The 19,325-nt window shown below is 36.7% G+C and overlaps 1 protein-coding gene across 1 annotated transcript in view; it reads left to right on the forward strand.

The window, feature by feature from the left end:
- Positions 1-17,752, forward strand: part of clvs2 (clavesin 2) — a 153,942-nt gene extending 136,190 nt beyond the window's left edge. The window contains exon 5 of the mRNA XM_028797238.2: positions 14,164-17,752. Coding sequence (XP_028653071.1) covers positions 14,164-14,257 — 94 coding nt within the window. The 3' untranslated portion in view covers positions 14,258-17,752. The remainder of the gene's footprint in view (positions 1-14,163) is intronic.
- The last annotated feature ends 1,573 nt before the right edge of the window (positions 17,753-19,325 follow it).

Raw genomic sequence — 19,325 nt, forward strand, 5'->3', positions numbered from 1 at the left:
CATGTGTCTGATGCTTCCGGAATAGCCTCCAGTTCACCATATTCCATTAAACTATTTAGAAATTCACAATTCAGGAAAAGTGAGGGACGGATTAATATTAGTGTTTAATTGTCTTTATTTAGTTTTGTGCAGCAAAGCATTAATCTAATATATCATGAATATCATTTTCAATGCTAATTTTCTCATATCTAATATATATCATCCAGTTCCCTGTTACATAATATATGTTTTCAACCATCTCTTTCTAAGATGCAAAGAAAAGTGGAACCTAGTTGGAGAAAAGGACAGCATATCACGCACAAACACTAAATGGTAATAAACAGTACAGTATATAAAATTGTGAGTGGTCGCCCCCAGACTTTCTAGTATACTCAGATATGGGGATGGGTGTTTGAGGAGTTACTGTAACTGCCAGACAATGATTATTTTTTTATATTATGTACATTAAAGAACCATCAACGACAAATCAAATATACTGAACAATTATTATAAAAGGGCGGGACGGTGGCGCAGTGGTAGTGCTGCTGCCTCACAGTAAGGAGACCTGGGTTTGCTTCCCGGGTCCTCCCTGCATGGAGTTTGCATGTTCTCCCTGTGTCTGCGTGGATTTCCTCCAGGTGCTCTGGTTTCCTCCCACAGTCCAAAGACATGCAGGTTAGGTGCATTGGCAATTCTAAATTGTCCCTAGTGTGTGCTTGGTGTGTGTGCCCTGCTGTGGGCTGGTGCCCTGCCCGGGGATTTGTTCCTGCCTTGCGCTCTGTGTTGGCTGAGATTGGCTTCAGCTGACCCCCGTGACCCATTATTATTATTATATAGCGGGTTGGATAATGGATGGATGGATTATTATAAAAGTAAAGTTGAATAAATTGGACTCTGCAGCTGCAACTTCTGGTTAGCAGAAATAGCTGAAAAGTTGACAGAAATCTATGTTTTATACCTAATACTTGTATAGAAAATTAGGCTGACCTAAGTGAAACATATTAAAGTTATCGTGTTTACATACATGCACAAAAACACACACACAGACAGACACAGACATAATTCAAAAAATGGTATTTTTGGACTCAGGGAGGTCTAAAATGTCGAGATTCATCAAAATTCCGAGGTCGAATTTTTGGACATTTGCAATACTATCCCTATGCTTTGTATACGAGAAAGTAAAAAAGCACTAAACAAGATATTGGGGATTGAAATGTAAAGAAATGTATGCAAGAAAGGCCTGCTGTATCCTAAAGAACATTCAGACAATGAACTTTATGTTTGCTCATTTCAGACTGTATAACGTGTTTTGGCCTTTCAGTATTACAGGGAGTTTGGTGAACAAGGCAGAGGTCAACCCTAAGATTCATGGGCATCCATGGGGGGCAAGAGCAGGCAGGTGCCTCCTCCCTCCAGAAAGCCATGTGATATTTTTTTCATTATTACTGTCTTTGCATTAATTGATTTGGACTGGAATTATTGTGGCAAAACTATTATTCATATTGTATTTTTAACTTTGCATTGTGGGCTTTTACTACTTAACTATACACTCCTTTGTTATTTGTATTCACTCTGCTTCGGTTATATTTGCATTCACATCTGAATCTGCATCCAAAAAATCTAAAAAATGCACATGCTAATGAAAAGTTTAAATTGCTCATCCCTCTAGAAAAGATAGTGTGCCACAAAATGTCAGCCTCAGGGCTGCATTTTGATGCTGTTGTTTAAAAGCGCTGTGCTTTTGATTTGTCACTATTATTTTTTCCCCATTATTAAATGAAAAATGTTTACAAAGAAAGTGGACTAGTTTAACTTCCCCTCCACCATCCATTCCTCTCGCCACCAAATACAGTTTTTTAGTGGCTAACTAAACTTTCTTTTAAAATATTATATTCCCAAGCATTATATTCATCCAAGTTCAAGGTTTTATTTGTCATTCCAGCCATATCTAAAATACAGTGGGCACAAATGGCATTATTGAAGACCAGAAAATGTGCAAAAAGGGAAAGAAAAAAAAACAGAATAAAGTAAACTAATACAGTGCTAAATTTACAAAGTCTAACCAATACTTATGTAAAATAGTCAATTAAATACTACGGCTAAACAGAATTATATGTATAGACACTGTCTTGTTATGTACAGGTTTACAGAGAGTTTAGCAGTCTTATTGCCTGTGGAAATTCATTATGTGTTTTAAATGTTCATTTATACCACAGTACAGCACCATTCCAGTGTAGGAGGAAACACAATTTGCTTCCAAAAGTGGTTAAACACATTGCTGTGTTTACTTTGGTATTGCAACTAAACATCCACATTATTGAGTCTATGAAGTGTTAGACATGTAGTTCATTGATGTTTTGGATACATTTATGCTATGCACAATTCCTTGGTGTATACAGGTGTTTCTGTTTGTATGTATATTTTATTAACCAGGTCGATAACTGGCTTCCAAGAACACTGAAGTTCCTCAAATTTAATACAGGCAAACTTAACAAAACAGAACTGAACAGCTACTCTAAGAGGTAGAGAGAAGAGCCAACAGCAAGGGCAAAAATAAAAAAATCGGGAGTGGTCCCCATTAGACTTTCACGTATACTCAGATATGGGGATGAATATTTGAGGAGTAAACCACAAGGCAAAAATTATATTTTTATATTACAGTAATCCCTCCTCCATCGCGGGGGTTGCGTTCCAGAGCCACCCGCGAAATAGGAAAATCCGCGAAGTAGAAACCATATGTTTATATGGTTATTTTTAGAATGTCATGCTTGGGTCACAGATTTGCGCAGAAACACAGGAGGTTGTAGAGAGACAGGAACGTTATTCAAACACTGCAAACAAACATTTGTCTCTTTTTCAAAAGTTTAAACTGTGCTCCATGACAAGACAGAGATGACAGTTCTGTCTCACAATTAAAAGAATGCAAACATATCTTCCTTTTCAAAGGAGTGCAAAGCAAGCAGTCAAAAAAAAAATCAATAGGGCTTTTTGGCTTTTAAGTATGCGAAGCACCGCCGGTACAAAGCTGTTGAAGGCGGCAGCTCACACCCCCTCTGTCAGGAGCAGGAAGAGACAGAGAGAGAGCCACAGTAAAACAAAGTCAAAAATCAATACGTGCCCTTTGAGCTTTTAAGTATGCGAAGCACCGTGCAGCATGTCCTTCAGGAAGCAGCTGCACACAGCCCCCCTGCTCACACCCCCCTACGTCAGCGCAAGAGAGAGAGAGAGAGAGAGAGAGAGAGAGAGAAAGTAAGCTGGGTAGCTTCTCAGCCATCTGCCAATAGTGTCCCTTGTATGAAATCAACTGGGCAAACCAACTGAGGAAGCATGTGCCAGAAATTAAAAGACCCTTTGTCCGCAGAAACCCGCGAAGCAGCGAAAAATCCGCGATATATATTTAAATATGCTTACATATAAAATCCGCGATGGAGTGAAGCCGCGAAAGGCGAAGCGCGATATAGCGAGGGATCACTGTATGTACATTAAAGAACCATCAACAACAAATCAAATCAATTTAATAATATATTGAACAATTATTATAAAAGTAAAGTTGAATAAATCAGACTCTGCAGCTGCATGAATAAAAGGTAAAGTACCATTTCCGGTTAACGGAAATAGCCCAAAAGTTGAAAGAAATCTATGTTTTGTACCTAATACTCGTATGCAAAATTTGGTTGACCTAAGTGAAAGCGTACTGAAGTTATTGTGTTTACATACACACACACACACACACACACACACACACACAGAGACAGACATACAGACATAATTCCAAAAATGGTATTTTCGGACACAGGGAGGTCAAAATCTCGAAAAGGAATTTTTGGAGTAATCCAATACTTTCCCTTCACTCCATATACAAGAAAGTCAGGGAGGTCTAAAACGTCGAGATTCATCAAAATCTCGACATCGAAATTTTGGATGATTACAATACTTTCTGTATACTATGTATAAGAGAAAGTAGAAAAACAACATAGAAGGCAGAATGTCCTTTTCCCCATTATAAATGCTTATTATGAAATTTTATTAATTAAATGTTGCCATATTTTAAAAAACTTTTGAACAGATCCTCTAAGCGATAATTAGATTTTTCCAATTTCAAATAGCACTATGTGGACAAAAATATTGGGCCACACCACTTAAATATTGAATTCAGGTGTTTCCGTCAGACCCATTGCCACAGGTATATAAAATCAAGCACCTAGCCATGAAATCTCCATTTACAAACATTTGTGAAACAAAATGGTTCATTCTAAAGAGCTCAGTGACTTCAAGCATGGTGATAGGAGACTACCTTTGCAATAAGATGGTTTGTGAAATTTCATCCCTGATGGATATTCCACAGTCAACTGTAAGTGGTATTATTGGAAAGTGGAAGCGTTTAGGAACAACAGCAACTCAGCTATGAAGCTGAAGACCATGTAAAGTGGTCAAGGTGCATGGTGTATAAAAGTCGCAGATGCCCTGCTGATTACATAGATGAAGAGTTCCAAAGTTCTACTGGCATTAATGTAAGCACAAAAACTGTGTGGCGGGAATTTCATGGAGTGGGCTTCCATGGCCGAACAGCTGCATGCAAGCCTCACATCACCAATCGTCGGATGGAGTGGTGTAAAGCACACTGCCATTGGACGGTGAAGCAGTTGAAACATGTTCTAAGGAGTGACAGATCATGCTTCTCTGTTTGGCAGTCAGATGGGCAAGTCTGGTGGATGCTGAGAGAACATTACCTGCCTAACTGCATTGTGCCAATTGTGAAGTTTCGTGGTGGAGGGATAATGGTGTGGGGCTGCTTTTCAGGACTAGTCCCCTTATCTCCAGTGAAGTACAATCTTAATGCTTCAGCATACCAAGACATTTTGGACAACATTATGCTTTCAACATGTTCTTTTAAAACCTTTCATAATAAATACATTATCTAAATACACCGGCACGGTGGCACAGTTGGTAGTGCTGCTGCCTCACAGTTGGGGGACCTGGGTTCGCTTCCCGGGTCCTCCCTGTGTGGAGTTTGCATGTTTTCCCCATGTCTGCATGGGTTTTCTCCCACAGTCCAAAGACATGCAGGTTAGGTGGATTGGCGATTGTAAATTGGCCTGTTTGTGTGTGTCCTGCGGTAGGTTGGCACCCTGCCTGGGATTGGTTCCTACCTTGTGCCCTGGGATTGGCTCCAGCAGACCCCTGTGTTCGGATTCAGCGGGATGGATGGATAATTTTTCACACCTTCCCAAACAATGCATGCCATAAAAATCAACAATCTTTTGCCAGGCCATGGCCCTCTTCATTGAACTAATTGAATCTGTGAATCAATTTTAGAGAAATAAAGTTTGCATACTTTAGAAAAAAAGAAGAAGGTGCAAATGCCATTTCATTTCCCTAACCTATTTCATTTTGATCCTGAAGTGGAATGCTGTCAAAGACTCAGCACTTCTGGCAGTAAATCATAACATTTGAGGCCTCTAACTTTTTGATTTCTTAATTTTGTTGGTCAAGAGACAGTCCTTTGAGAGATAAGGGGAAACAATAATTTATTTTTCAAAGGCAGAAGAATGGCCCAAGCACACAAAAATATTGTTCTGGTTATGAAAAGAGCCTGTAAAGTGGGCTTGCATCCTTATACCAAGCTCAACTTAAGCTCTCTCGTGGCTCAGGTAAAGTCACTTGTGATAACTCGAAGTGTGCCGCAGAGAAATTTGACAATTTCCAATCAATGAGGAGGCTTCTTCATACCATAAGACACTATGTTCTCTTAGTTTCCTACTAAATCATATTAAGCCACTGAGTACAGTATATTTCACCTGTAAGGTACAATCAAATCATGTTTTTCTTCTCATGTTTGCCTATTCCTATTTGGAAGGACTCTTAACTGCTTTTGATTATCATATATGATTACAGTGCCTTCTGACAGTATGGGAGGTTTGGAGGTTTTTCCCACAATCATTTGTGGTTTCAGCATGATTCTTCTTTTGCCACAGTAGTATTACAGATTTCTCACATCTTGAAGTGTTCAGAGACTTTTTTGGCAGGCCACATGGGCTTTTGTTAGCAGACTAGAAAAAGATAGCAAAGGTCAGAAACAGGCAAAGGTTTAAACTGGGAGATTGTATCAACGAAACCCTAACAGAAACCAAACACTAACCAAAAAACAGAAGTCAACACAAGAAGGAAAAGAATTCGTCAAAAGGTTTCACTAAATATAAATACTAAATATGCACAAAAGTTTTTTTAGAGTTTATCCAATCTTGAATGACATCTGTAGCACACTGCTGGTTTAAATACCGTTGCCAAGATGTCATCATAACAGCGCCACGTTCGTTGAATGTAAGTGCACCTTAGAAAACTACCCTAATAATGGCTACATCCTATGAATTTCAAAATGGTGTCATGAGCTTTTCAAATCAAGATGTAAACAAACTTGTTTAATAATAACAAAATGTTGAAGTAAAATAAATGTAAAGCTAAATTCTAGCTAGATAGCCCTGCACATTAAACAACAACTGTTGCAAAATAAAGGAAGAGCTTAACAAGAAAAGTATTTGAGCACTCCTCTAGTTAGAAAATTTTGTTTGCAGCTTTGATTTTGGTAGCTACATTGAATTGAGTAATCCTTCATGCTTAATGAAGAATATCCTTGACCTATACTGTTTGGCTACATCTGACCTCCCTTCTGTAACTCAGACATGTTCATGATGGCTCCTGGTAGTTGTTACAAAGCTGAGGAAGGCAGTGAAACTGGGATCTTCTCTAAATTAAACTGTTGTAGTCTACTCTTATTGTGATCATTGGTCATGCATCCATTATGTGAGCTGTGTCTACTGTTTCTAGATGAAAGCTATTCTCACTGTCTCACAGTCTATCTAATTGTCCAACTACTTCCCATAGATTAATAAAAAAGATACTTACTGTAGGGTGTCAAGTTATGTCTTCATTCAGTGCTTGGGTGCCATACAGCATGTGTTCAAGTGATTATTTCTTGTTCCTTGTGCTGTTATGATTTTTATCTTTTGCTTTTTCTTTCTTTCTGTACATTCTGTACATCTGTACAAACCATTTAATCCAACTTATGATTTTAAACAGTAGCACAAAGCAGGAACCATTTTGGATTGGGTGCCAATCCATTGCAGGTCACACTTACTTATACATGGCCAGTTTAGTTTTGCTTTTGAGATATGGAAGGAAAACCAAAGCGCCCCAAGGAAATCCCATATGGACAAGAGAAGAATGCACAAATTCTACACAGAGGATGATTACACTGGGATTTGAACCAAGTCTAGTGGGGCTATGAGCACAAGAAAGTGCATTTGAAGTTTCACAAACAAGAGAAAGCCATCCTGCCACCATGCTTGTTTGGTTAGTTAATAGCTATGTTGTGCCGAAATCTCTTCAAGATACATTTTAAAAGTCATACAAACTTCTGTTAAATACAGTAACTTTGTGGTTTCTTCTAGACTCCTATGATCCTTTGTGAGAGTACTAACCACTGGAGGGCTCTTCCCATTTAAATTAGAGATAAACTAGAAGGTATGAATTATGTTTCTTCTGTTTTATTTTAATCACCAGAATCACCAAAATGAAGCTCCTTACCCTGTCTATAACTCTGATTAACTAATATTAAATCATCAAAATCCCAACTTGATCTTAATTTCTTAATCATTAGGCTTTTCATACAGTCAAATACAGCTATTCTTAGTACTTAATATATGCACTTATATTATAATCAATTCTTTTGTTTTCCAAAACTCCAATAAATTAATAAGCTCCGAAAGAAGAAACAAACATATAACACACTATGAACCATATACTCGGCCATCAGTGTTAACACATCACCCAATAAATGTCATAAACTGTAGGCAGGTTCTTCCTTATGACTTCATACAGAAGAAAAAAAGTCACTCCAAAGGTAGTTAAGAGGTACTGGGTTTGGGCTTAAATCTGTCATCCAAAGGGATTATCCTGATCTTAACCATAGAGGCACCGCTGAGAGGGATTCACAAAAGAAAGCACTGGCCGGACCTTGAGATTGCCTCTTTCCATATTGATCTATATGTAGGTTGTGACCACTAGTGGGTGCTGCAGCACCCCAAACCCCAGACACAACCTCACTGACATAAGTCCTTATTTAAATACAAGGTCTATTTAAACCAATACTTTGCAAAAAGACTCCATAAAAAGTGGCACAAACACAAATATTCTTTTTCTTTCTTGCTATTTCTCTACTTCTTCTCCTCCACACCTCCCCAGCAAGCTTTGTCTGTCCTCCTAACTCAACTCCAACTCGTCTGGATGAGTTTGAGTACCTTGTTTTATCTTGGACCCCAGAGTACTTCTGGTGCTAGGGAACAGCCCATTGGAATTACTTCTGCATCAAACAGAAACCCCACAAAGTAGGGATCGTGGATTCTTGCAGCACCCCCTGGCAGCATAGAACTACAGTTCCTAGCATGCCTTCTGGGTGTCTGTAAAGATAGCATCATCCAGGGATGCTGCCACCTAGCATATTGGGGAGTATACAGTCCTGATAGGTTGTCTCCCCCTGTCCATGCATCACACTGGCCCTATTGTTCCTTGCCCAATCCCAGCATGTGTGCCATCCATCACAAGATGAATGAATCCTGACACTTGAAACGGGCTGCAGTCTTGATTGTAGTGATCTACTTATTGTACTTTTCTCAAGGCTTCTTGTATTTTCAGTTTAAAAGGTGCTATAATGACCTCACCTAGCCAACTATGTTGAGCCCTGAAGTTCAAATAATATGAGGATTTAAACATTTCCCACCTTATCACTCAAGACAGTAATCTCAATACAAAGCGTTTCTCACACTGCTTCAAGAAATAGTTGGACAGAAACCATATCTGACATTAATGTTACAAGACATTGAGCTTACATTTTACCAATCTTTGTATTTTCACTTACTATTCAATTAAATAAACTTGTTTCATACTCATTCTACTTAACTGTCTTATTTATTGTATACATTGTAGAAATCACAGAGTATTAAAGAGTTGATGATCGCATTTGATGAACCAAAAACAATTTTTGTACTGTATGTAACTCCACATACTGTATTAAAAAGTATGCGGGGTATAAGGCAGAGTCCCGTATTTTATCAGCATATTTTTGTTAATTCTGTAAGATAATGTATGTTGTTTAATCCATATTACAGAAATCAGAATGTAGTTTATATCCTGATGGGGAGTTTTCTGTTTGAAGTTTGTACATTTAGCCCTGATTTTTAACAGGCAACTGGGACTTCCTGACAAACTCCAAACACACTAAACTGTTACCATCTCAGTGATAGTTCAGGTTTCTATCTTATGGCCATTGAAGCCGGAACTTTTTTTTTGCAGGTTTCAAATTGGATTTTACCAAGAGGGAGCATTTGTAAATATTTGCGTTTTAAATTCCCTGAAAAATCTAAAGGAGGTGGATGTAACAGCTACAGCATTGAAGACGAGTCCATGCTCATTACTAATTCACACCTTGTCTGGAAATCAATTGTATCTATAGGGAACATACATAAAGTTGTAGTAAAGGTTCAGATGTATTTTTTCTTCAGCAGTCTAAGTGTGATTTTTGCTATTGAAGAAACATTTAGTAATCCGTTCTGTCCAACGTTAGACAAACCGCTTAAACGTGAAAAGCTTTGCTCCTTTTAAATACATCCTAATTTTTGTCTGCATTCATTCACAGCTACTAAGTCTTCCTCTGACATTGCAGTTTTTCCTAAACTGTGTGCTTCCTGCTTTTTGCTCCTACCCCTTTATTAATTGGCAGCCAGCTCCTGTCTGTATTTGCTTTTTATAGTTTAATAAACATGTTATTGTATTGTTTCTATACTGAATGAGCCAATGAAGAATTTAGCAAAAGATGTTGGATTTTTTTATTGCAACACATTTATTTTCCTAAGCTTTTTGTAAAGTTTTTCTCTCTTATTTCTTTCATAATGTTTATAATTGTAAACAGCTACTTAATGATGAGTGCAGAGATATGTACTGTATAAATATAAGTTAACTGTTTCTCTTCAGGATAGGATGTTATTTGTTATGGTGTTTATAATACAGTGGATTCAGAAAGTAGTCACAGCTGTTCTGTACACTTTATAGTGTTGCAGATTTAATTTTGAACAGATAAATTTGCAATTTTCCCCATCAATCTACACCCAATGACCCATAACAACAGAATGGAACCATGTTTTCAGAAAGATCTGCACATTTATTAAAAAAACAAAAACTGACATCTCTTATTAAAATAAGTATTCAGACGCTTGGTTGTGGCATATATGCATTTGCCACGTGAAGTTGTTTTCTAAAGTTAAGTGCATTCTATAAATTAAAAAGAAATAACATGCCTTAAAACTGGAGCTTTACAATGGTGACTATGGGTTATAGAGGAAGCCATATATCCATTTTTCAAGCCAATATTGAACTGCTTGGACAGAATTCCAGACCCTATGTCTAGTGAAGACTAAGAACTTCTCATCACCTTCCTAATACCATTCCTATGGTGAAGAATGGTGGTGGTAGCATCATGCTTTGGTAGTGCTTCTTGGTGGCAGGGACTGGTCAGAATTGAGGGAAGGATGAAAGCAATTAAATAACCTGCTCCAGAGTGCATAAGACCTCACACTGGGGTGACAGCTCACCTTTTGGCATGAAAATGACCCAGTGCATACAGCAAGACAATTCCTGAATGTCTTCGAGACACATCTCTGACTGTCCTTGAGTTGCCCAGACTTAAACCCCATAGAAAATGGAGGTTACAGACACTTCCCATCCATTCTAATAGAGCTGGAGAAGATCTGTTAGGAAGAATGGGATAAACTGCCCATATCCAGGTGTACAAAGTTTGTAGAGATTTTCTCAGGAACAACTGAAGCTGTAATTGCTGGCAAAGTGATTCCTTCAAAGCTCTGAATTAAGTGTGTGAATACTTATTAAAATGGCGGATTTCAGTTTTTAATTTTTAGTAAATTCGCAAACCTTTCTGAAAACATGTTTTCACTTTGTTATTATCGGTTATTGAGTGTAGATTAATGGGCAAACATTTCAAAGGTATCAATTTAAAATTAAATTTACAGTCCATTAAAGTATGCAGAAAGTGATGGGCTCTGAATACTTTCTGAACCGACTGTATGTTTATTCTAATTTGTTATTAAAAGAAATGGTAAATATTAAGAGTAAAAGAAAATTAGTAACACAAATATATCCTTTGCACTATGGCACTGTGTCCCAACACAGTCCAGGAGTGCTGCTATAACATGTGGCTTTTATGCCAACTAATCAATCAATAATCTATATAATATAAAATAAATTCTGTCTGTACAAATTTAACCTCCATGAAGGGCAATCTATTGGAAGGTAGTAATAATAGCATTGCATTTTCATTCCAGTAGATGGCATATCACAAACATTACCACTGCTCTTGAGAATCCTACACCAAATGCAGGATAGCCGAATCATCAACCTTGAACTATAACTTAATAAAATAAAATTAAGAAAATAAAAAGAATGATAGGAGTACTAATCTAATTTGAGTCCATTAAACATTCTGGTGATCAAATCATGCAAATAAATAATAAATTCTATTAAAAGACGTAAAGAGGTCACCTTAGATTCCAAGGAACCCGTGCTTGAGACCCCCATGGTCATACCATCATGTCCAAGGGCTCCTATGGGATTAGTACTTGCTCCATCAGTCTTTTTTTATTACCTAACATTTTATGTTTAAATTGACCTTTGTTAGGTTACAATGTCGGTTGTACACACCATCAGTTGGAATGAAAAATGCAACGTGTTTTAAAAGTATGTGCAACAAAAACCTTGAAATAATCATGTTTAGAATGGTGCCCTTGAGTGAGCATGACGTGAGTGATGTACTGCAGTAGTTATTGCAGAATGCGGTTACACTTTATTCAGTTTGCTTTAATAAGACAATGCTTCTGCAGTTGGATTTAAGCACAAGACCATTATTATGGAATGGGCCGGCTAGTATGCAATAAAGTAAGCCTACAATATTGTGTCTTATTAAATGTACACAATGCGTTAACTAACAATTCTGAGTTTGTCTCTGAGCGTGGGTGTGGTAGTGTGTGTGATCCGATAGGTGCACAATCCAGCGTGGGTTTCTGCCTTTGCGCCTGATGTTGCCAGGATAGGATCCTTCTCACAGTGACCCTCATTTGCTTAAAGTGGGTTTAAGAATGTTACTGTCTTATAACTGGAGACCCATGTTAACGCTTTCTGTATTGTCAAACTGTGCACATTTATGGCTGCATGCCCCAACGTGGTTATTAAAATAAGCCTTCTTTTCTGTTCCCCTTTGTTTTTGATTGAAATCTTGTTTTTCATTTACTGTAGCATATGCACCCCCTGTGGTACTACATTTCCTGACTTAATTTTGTTCTTTATTTTTTGTTAATCTTACACTTTGCAATCACTCAGATTGCATTTATTGTAATTCACAGAGTTTTCGGAAAGAGGTGTCTGCTAAATAAATATCAAATTGCTTTAATGAACATCCACTGTTTTAATATCCCTTTTACCCTTAGTGCTTTAATATGTATTCAACAATATGTGTCCATGCTGACATACTTCTCTATCGCTTTTTGGATTTTCTTTTTGTTCTCTGGTAGCTCTGGTAAACAGATCACGTAAGGTTAACTTATCCAATACATACAGTAGCACTTTTTTATTCATCATATAGCTGACCTAGGATGAATATTACAATCCTAACTCAGGACGATGGTAGAAGTGGTTAATATCATTGCCTGGATTTTGACTCCCAATATGGGGACTGTGTGCATGTTGCGTGTTCTCCTCATTTTCTGAAGGTGTTCCGGTTTTGTCGAACATGTTAATGATAAGCAGTTCAGGTTATTTGGAGGCTCTAAATTGTCCTATTGTGAATGTTTGCGCCCTATGATGGGTTGGTGTCCATCTGGGTCCTTAAAATGCAGTGAGCACCCATATAAAATTCACACCCACGATCATACAGTATACAGCAGGCCATTTCAAAGATGCCAATTAATTTCTTATTCACATCTTTTGGATATGATAGGGAAAAAAAAACACATAGTATCTGGAGAAAACTTGCAGTAAAACAAAAAGAAACATCCAAATTCATTGCAGGCTGTGGCAATGCCAGTAAGTGAACTTACCTTGCACAACAATGCTGCCAGTAAAAGAATTTATTTTCAGAAAATGTAAACAATTCATAAGGAATTCCTTTCAATTTTTAATATAATAATATTTCCATGTTAAAATTAATTTAACATTTGTGCAACATACACAACACATATCTTTACATTTGTTATCATGTAAAGCTGGCATGTGCAAGTCTGGTGGTTTACTGTACATCTATTACCATACACATTACATCTGCTAGACACATTTTTACATTATTATCTTGTGATGGTTACAGACGTGAAAACAGACAGACAAAACAGACATTTTCAGTTTTCAGTAGCACAGATGTTATAATTTTGTGGGTGACTTTTGCATAAAAAAAAAGAATTTCTACTGTATTATTGACAAGTCAAGTAAAATGACACCGTTTATTGGCTAGATGAAGAAGGGGCCTCGAAGGCTTGCATATTGTAATCTTTTTTAGTTAGCCAATAAAAGGTGTCATTTTACATGACTTGTCACTACATTCATAATGGCTAGCACTGTTCAATTTCCTAGTACTAGGGTATTATTGCAATTCTAGTAAGAATATCATTAGCTGATTTTATATCTTCAGGCATGTCACATTCTTTAAAACGTCAATAGTTAAACTGATAAGAAAATAAATGTTTGTCTTTGTGTTCTATAATGTTAATGATGATGGAGTTGTATATACAGTATTATTATTATATAATATATATTATTAATGCTATCAGTTTCTTTTATTACTTAGTGTGATGTGAAAAGTATTCACCAGAATCAGTCCATTACTTTCATGCATCATGCTCATTTTGTAATAAACAGAGTTAAATTTTCAACAGAATTGAGGACCTGTCATAACAAGTAAAGAGGCAGGCATCATTTCTTGCATTTGTTTTTGATTTATTTCATAAGCTGCGACATGCTCAGAAAGTTTCCAGCACAGAACACTCTGTGCTTCAACACTTCAGTTTTAATGGGATCGCATTTGATTTGTTTAATATCAGACTGCTCGGTAATGATCATCTTGTTTCTTCACAGGTCACAATCTGTTGTTGAGCCTGGAGTATTAAAACGTACAGAGAAGGAAACAAGTGAGGAGGAAAACATGCAACCCTTACTTTCACTTGACTGAATGCTTCAAATTGGACACTTATGTCATCAGGCCCTTCGGACGTGAAGTGCACCTTATGTACTGCACAAGAGTGAACATCACAGTGGGAAAGAGGAATTATAAAAGTTAATGGACATGCTCCCATTCTGTGAAAGGAGGTTTACAAATGTGCATTACGCAGAAACTGCGGACCCCTTGTTGGTTGGTGTGAGAAATTTAAGGAAGAAGTAGTATGTTAAGTGCCAATATCTCAAACTATAAAACCTTTAGCTCTGCATTTCAGATCTGTGAAGTATTACAGCAGAGCCATGTGTAACCAAATGAGTCTGAACCATGTACAATATTGTTTAAGAATTAAAAAATAAACAAATATACTTCTGATTAAAGAAAAATGTATTTAAACAATTACAAGAGCGATATTGTCACTTGGCTGTATAATTCTGTGCACAGCTCATGATATTTCCAAATTATTTAAGTGAAACGATTAAAACAATGGAGGATTAGACAGTGTGTATATTCCGGAATATTGAGCATTGAATATATTAGTCACCATTGATTCAATTAGCATAATAATCACAAATCTATCTCAAGTGCTCTATTTACTTTTCTAAATATCTCAATATATCTCATTGGAGTATAACAGTGTTACCCAAGTATTGATAGATACTTTCTTTTTACATTTAAAGCCATATCATTTATAATGAATGATCAGCAATGATGAGACAATGCTCACCACAGTCCCCATTGATCCTTCAAAAAGCAAAGGAAAGTTTTATTAGACACCAAATACTCACCTGAAAGTGATTCTGAGTTTCTTTGCATCTTTTAAGTAAAAGTGAAATAAATACATCATCTTTATAGAAGTGTCTGGTTAAGAATGGTTCCACTTGAACATTTTTCACTCAAGAAAGCAAAAACAGTTCAAGCATTGTGAGGGGATAAATTGCAGTAAAGACAAAAACTGTCTGTCAGAATATTTACTTGGCCTTTGTATTTTTGTATATGAAGTTTCTTCAGAAAGTCTCTACATTTACTTTCTGAGACTTGCAGAATTGTAACCCTTAGTCTGGTAGTTCAGTGCCCTGCTGTTGTTCACATTGTTGTGAGTGTGCAAGATACCAATGAGCTGTAAACATACCTGAAGGTCTATGGATTTGCACTAAAAAAAAAGAGTTTGCAGTTTTTATTGGGGGATAGCAGACTCTTATGAACGTCAGAGGAGCAGACTCTTTTATGAACTCAGTGTAAGAACAGTGCACTATTTCAAAGTGTATCTGTAACAAGATGGTGATCAATATCTTCTTTTGTTGAGAAGCAGCAACAAGATAGGGCAATGAGAGAAGAGTAGTGATAGCAAATTTGTAGCAGATGTGGCAAGTTTAAGAAATTGTGCATAAGTGGCTTTGTATGTTAAGGCATTCAGAAGCTTGAACACCACTGCATAAGTGTGCTGAGGAACAAGGAGGTTTTATTGAGGAGGTATGAATTGAAATGTCTCTAACATACTATAATTAACACATTTTTGAATGATAATGTGCAACAACATTAATAATCCTCTTTTATTTACCCTATTACCCTAAAAAAGAAAACTCATACAGTAACTGTGGTGGCTTAGAATTCTGACAGATTTTTCTGCAAATGAACACTTTTAACATGGCTATTATGGATGAAGAAACTTGGTGTCACCAGTACAACACAAGCTTAGTCTTGAACTGCAAGCGTGACATGTGTGCTTTTTTCAGGCCAAGATGAACTCTGTGCTTTTCACTGCATGAACAAACAGGCCCTAGCCTAATATTACTCGATTATGTTTACCTCTTTTGTAAGTCGCTTTGGATAAAAGCTTCTGCCTAGCAAATAAATGTAAATGTAAATGTTTTGTTTCTGGGTCGTAGTAGAAACACCATATTTCTTTCACCCATAATAACTGTGCTAAATATGTGTTCTGTTGCAGAAAAATGCAGTGGCAACTGCAAGCTGCTGCTCTGTCAAGATTTGAGGCACACGAACAACATTACATGGCTGTGATGGGAATTCTATTGACACACCTCGTGCATATAAAGTATATTGTAAATAAGGAGTTAAACAACATTATAAGGGGTTGAGGCTTCTAGGTAATCTGTGTATAACTAAGAAAACAAAGTTGTAGAAAAAAGTGCAATAAGTGTGGAGTCACTTTGCTAGGACACGAGTCTCCTTGTGACTGAATCCAAGATGGCAGTGGGGCCGATTTTCAGGAAGATGAGGCAGAAGGAGGGGGATTCAGGAGGCCAGATGACGGAAGTGATGTCTTTGGTGGTTTGTCCATCAATCATCTGTTCTGGTTTGGATTGTAATTTCCAGTAGACGAGCCCTAAAATTGTCTCCCATATGCACATATGTGACTGGCTTCTGATGTAGGCTTTGACCTATTTATTAAAGTGCCAAAGAGAGACACAGGACCATGCTACATATGCTTTTTACTTTCTAACAACTGCGACTATCGATTCACTTACTAGTCTCTCAAAATGATACCTCTGTTGACAACATCACTTCCCTTTCAATTTTGCCACAACGTTTATGCTCGAATCCCTTGGCAAAAACTCCCCTCCTGGTAATAACACCATAGGGTCAACTTCCTGGAAAACTAGAACAGTAGGAAAAATTCAAGAAAGGTTATGTTAGAGCGACCTCTGAAATAGCATAGATTTCCTCAGTATAAGAAAGTGTGAGTGAAAAGTGTTCAGGTGAGCATGTAGAGTGGCCTGGCATCATATTCCAGAATGTCTTCTGCAAATTAGGATGAATTTGCTTCTTGCAATGCTTTATTAGATAAAGTAGATTCGGAAAGTGGGTGGCTGGATATGCAGTGTATAAAATGTGTGTGTGAGTGTGTGTGTTTTGCTTCCATTGTATCTGCATTAATGGCATAATTTTAGATTGAAATATTTGACTGATTAGGAAATATTCAGTGAATTGACTTCAGTATGAAGTTATGAAAAAGGAAAATTAAGGAGCCAAGTTCAAGATAAGTTACACTCTGTGGTTGTTTGATTTTTTATCACTTGTTCAACACTATTTTTTCTTTTTGAATTTTGAATATGAAATGCCTATATTATAAATCATGCATACAGCGCATGTACAGCACAGTGCTAGTGTCTATTCGATTGATTAAAGAAGATGGTAACAAGAACATTCTTTATGTTCTGTGTTGGATAAATATCCTCATCTTGCACCCTGGGCAAGCAATTCTTAAAATGAATGGATGGATGAATATATACATATGTATGTGTGCATATTTGGTTTACACAAATGCTCATAAGTGTCAGAAGTATTTCTAGACATTGAAATTTTATATACAGCACATCAAACCTTAATATTTTTTCTTTATAATCAAGGTCACTCTTTTATTAGAAAGAACTTAATATTAACATATTGAAAATAGCAAAGCTATGAGAACTGTAAACATCGTACAATTGGTTTACCTTGCATTGCATATGTCATGCCAGTTATTAAAATAAATATTACTGAAACCCATTCTGTATTTTTATGTTAATAATGAGTATACTATTTTTCTAAAAATTTCTATGAAACCTTTTGAAATTAGAATTCCACATCCTTCTTAAATGTCTCTAAAAGAGGGTTTGGAAATATGGTCTGTATACGATGTACAGTTTTTTATTTATGCATAAAGCCAGTGCAGTATACTTGTGTGTGTTACTGCAGCTTTTTCAAATAGTCTCAGAATGCTGGGGTTAATCAATGTGGCTATTGTTCTCTGATATGTTAAAATGAATTTTATTGAAAAACACAGGAAGACATGCAAACACAGGTAAACTTTAAGGATCATAAAAGGACTTATAAGAATGAGACATGTGGGTATCTACAATATTGATATGCAGTAATGCATAATATTTCATTAAAAAATATCATCACACTATGTGGCAAAGCATTCTTTAAAAAAATCTTTTCTTTGAGAAAAAAACAGCAATTCTGAGTTATTTGTTCTTAACAATGAACAGCAGCTCTACTTTATCCAGTAATACCTTGTGCTGTCCATTTAGAGCGTATGCCTAATTCAGAAAATTACACTCTTAGATGTGCTTTACTGTATTTGCTAAAAAAATCAGTTAATTGATTGTTACTTGATAAGAAACTGGTGACAAGGGATTGTAAGTATGCTGTATTAGGTCATCGTGATGCAGGCTCAATTTTCTGAAGGGTGCTCTATTGTAGTTTTAATGTTCAACCTCATTTTCTAATGGTATTATTGCATTATTAAACATGACGTGACTGTCAATTAAAAACATGAAAACTAAAGAATTCTGAGTTTTTTTTTTAACTGAATAGGACTGATGAATAGAATCAGTGCAGTTACCTTGTTAATTGTTAATGCTACATGGCCAGAAATTAAATTGAATGATAGTAGCATTGTACATTTATGATTTCTCATATCTACTACCATAAACCACTTGTGGTGGTGTGATATGGTGCATATAATTTGATAAATATTTTGTATGTCTTAATTTGTAAGCTAGACAAATGTAATATGAGTGCTTCAGGAGGCATGTTTTACTTTATAGAACATAGCAGCAGTTCTTTGATGTTTATTTAACCAATTTGACCCCACAACCCCACCCCACTATAGCTCCTCCAACCATCCAGTTGTTAGGATGGACCAAGGATGATAAATTTATGAGAGAGGTGGTGGAGCATGTATAAAAACCAACATGGCAGGAGTAACTGTGTTTGGACTTACAGTACATTATCCTATAAGATATTCTCCACAGGAAGGACATAAAAGGACCAAATAAAGCACCTGGGAGACGTGCTGTGCCTGAGCTATTCCATTGGTGAATGGCCCAGGAAGGAGTGTTGGTCAGGAACTACAATGCCATGATGAAAGCAGACCAGATGATGACCTGAAGAAAGCAGGCTGCACAGGCCTGTTCATATGATGAGGTAACCAGGAAGAATAGAATGGAACTATAAGTTACTGTAATGCAGGAGGCCACACATCTAGCATTATTAGGTTGTATGGTCTTGGTTTAAAAGCCATATTGTATTTGCTTGTATGGCACTAGTTATGATAAAATGAATTACCTATAAT

This window comes from Erpetoichthys calabaricus, chromosome 3 (genome assembly GCF_900747795.2).
Source record: "Erpetoichthys calabaricus chromosome 3, fErpCal1.3, whole genome shotgun sequence".
NCBI classification, from domain to species: Eukaryota; Metazoa; Chordata; class Cladistia; order Polypteriformes; family Polypteridae; genus Erpetoichthys; species Erpetoichthys calabaricus.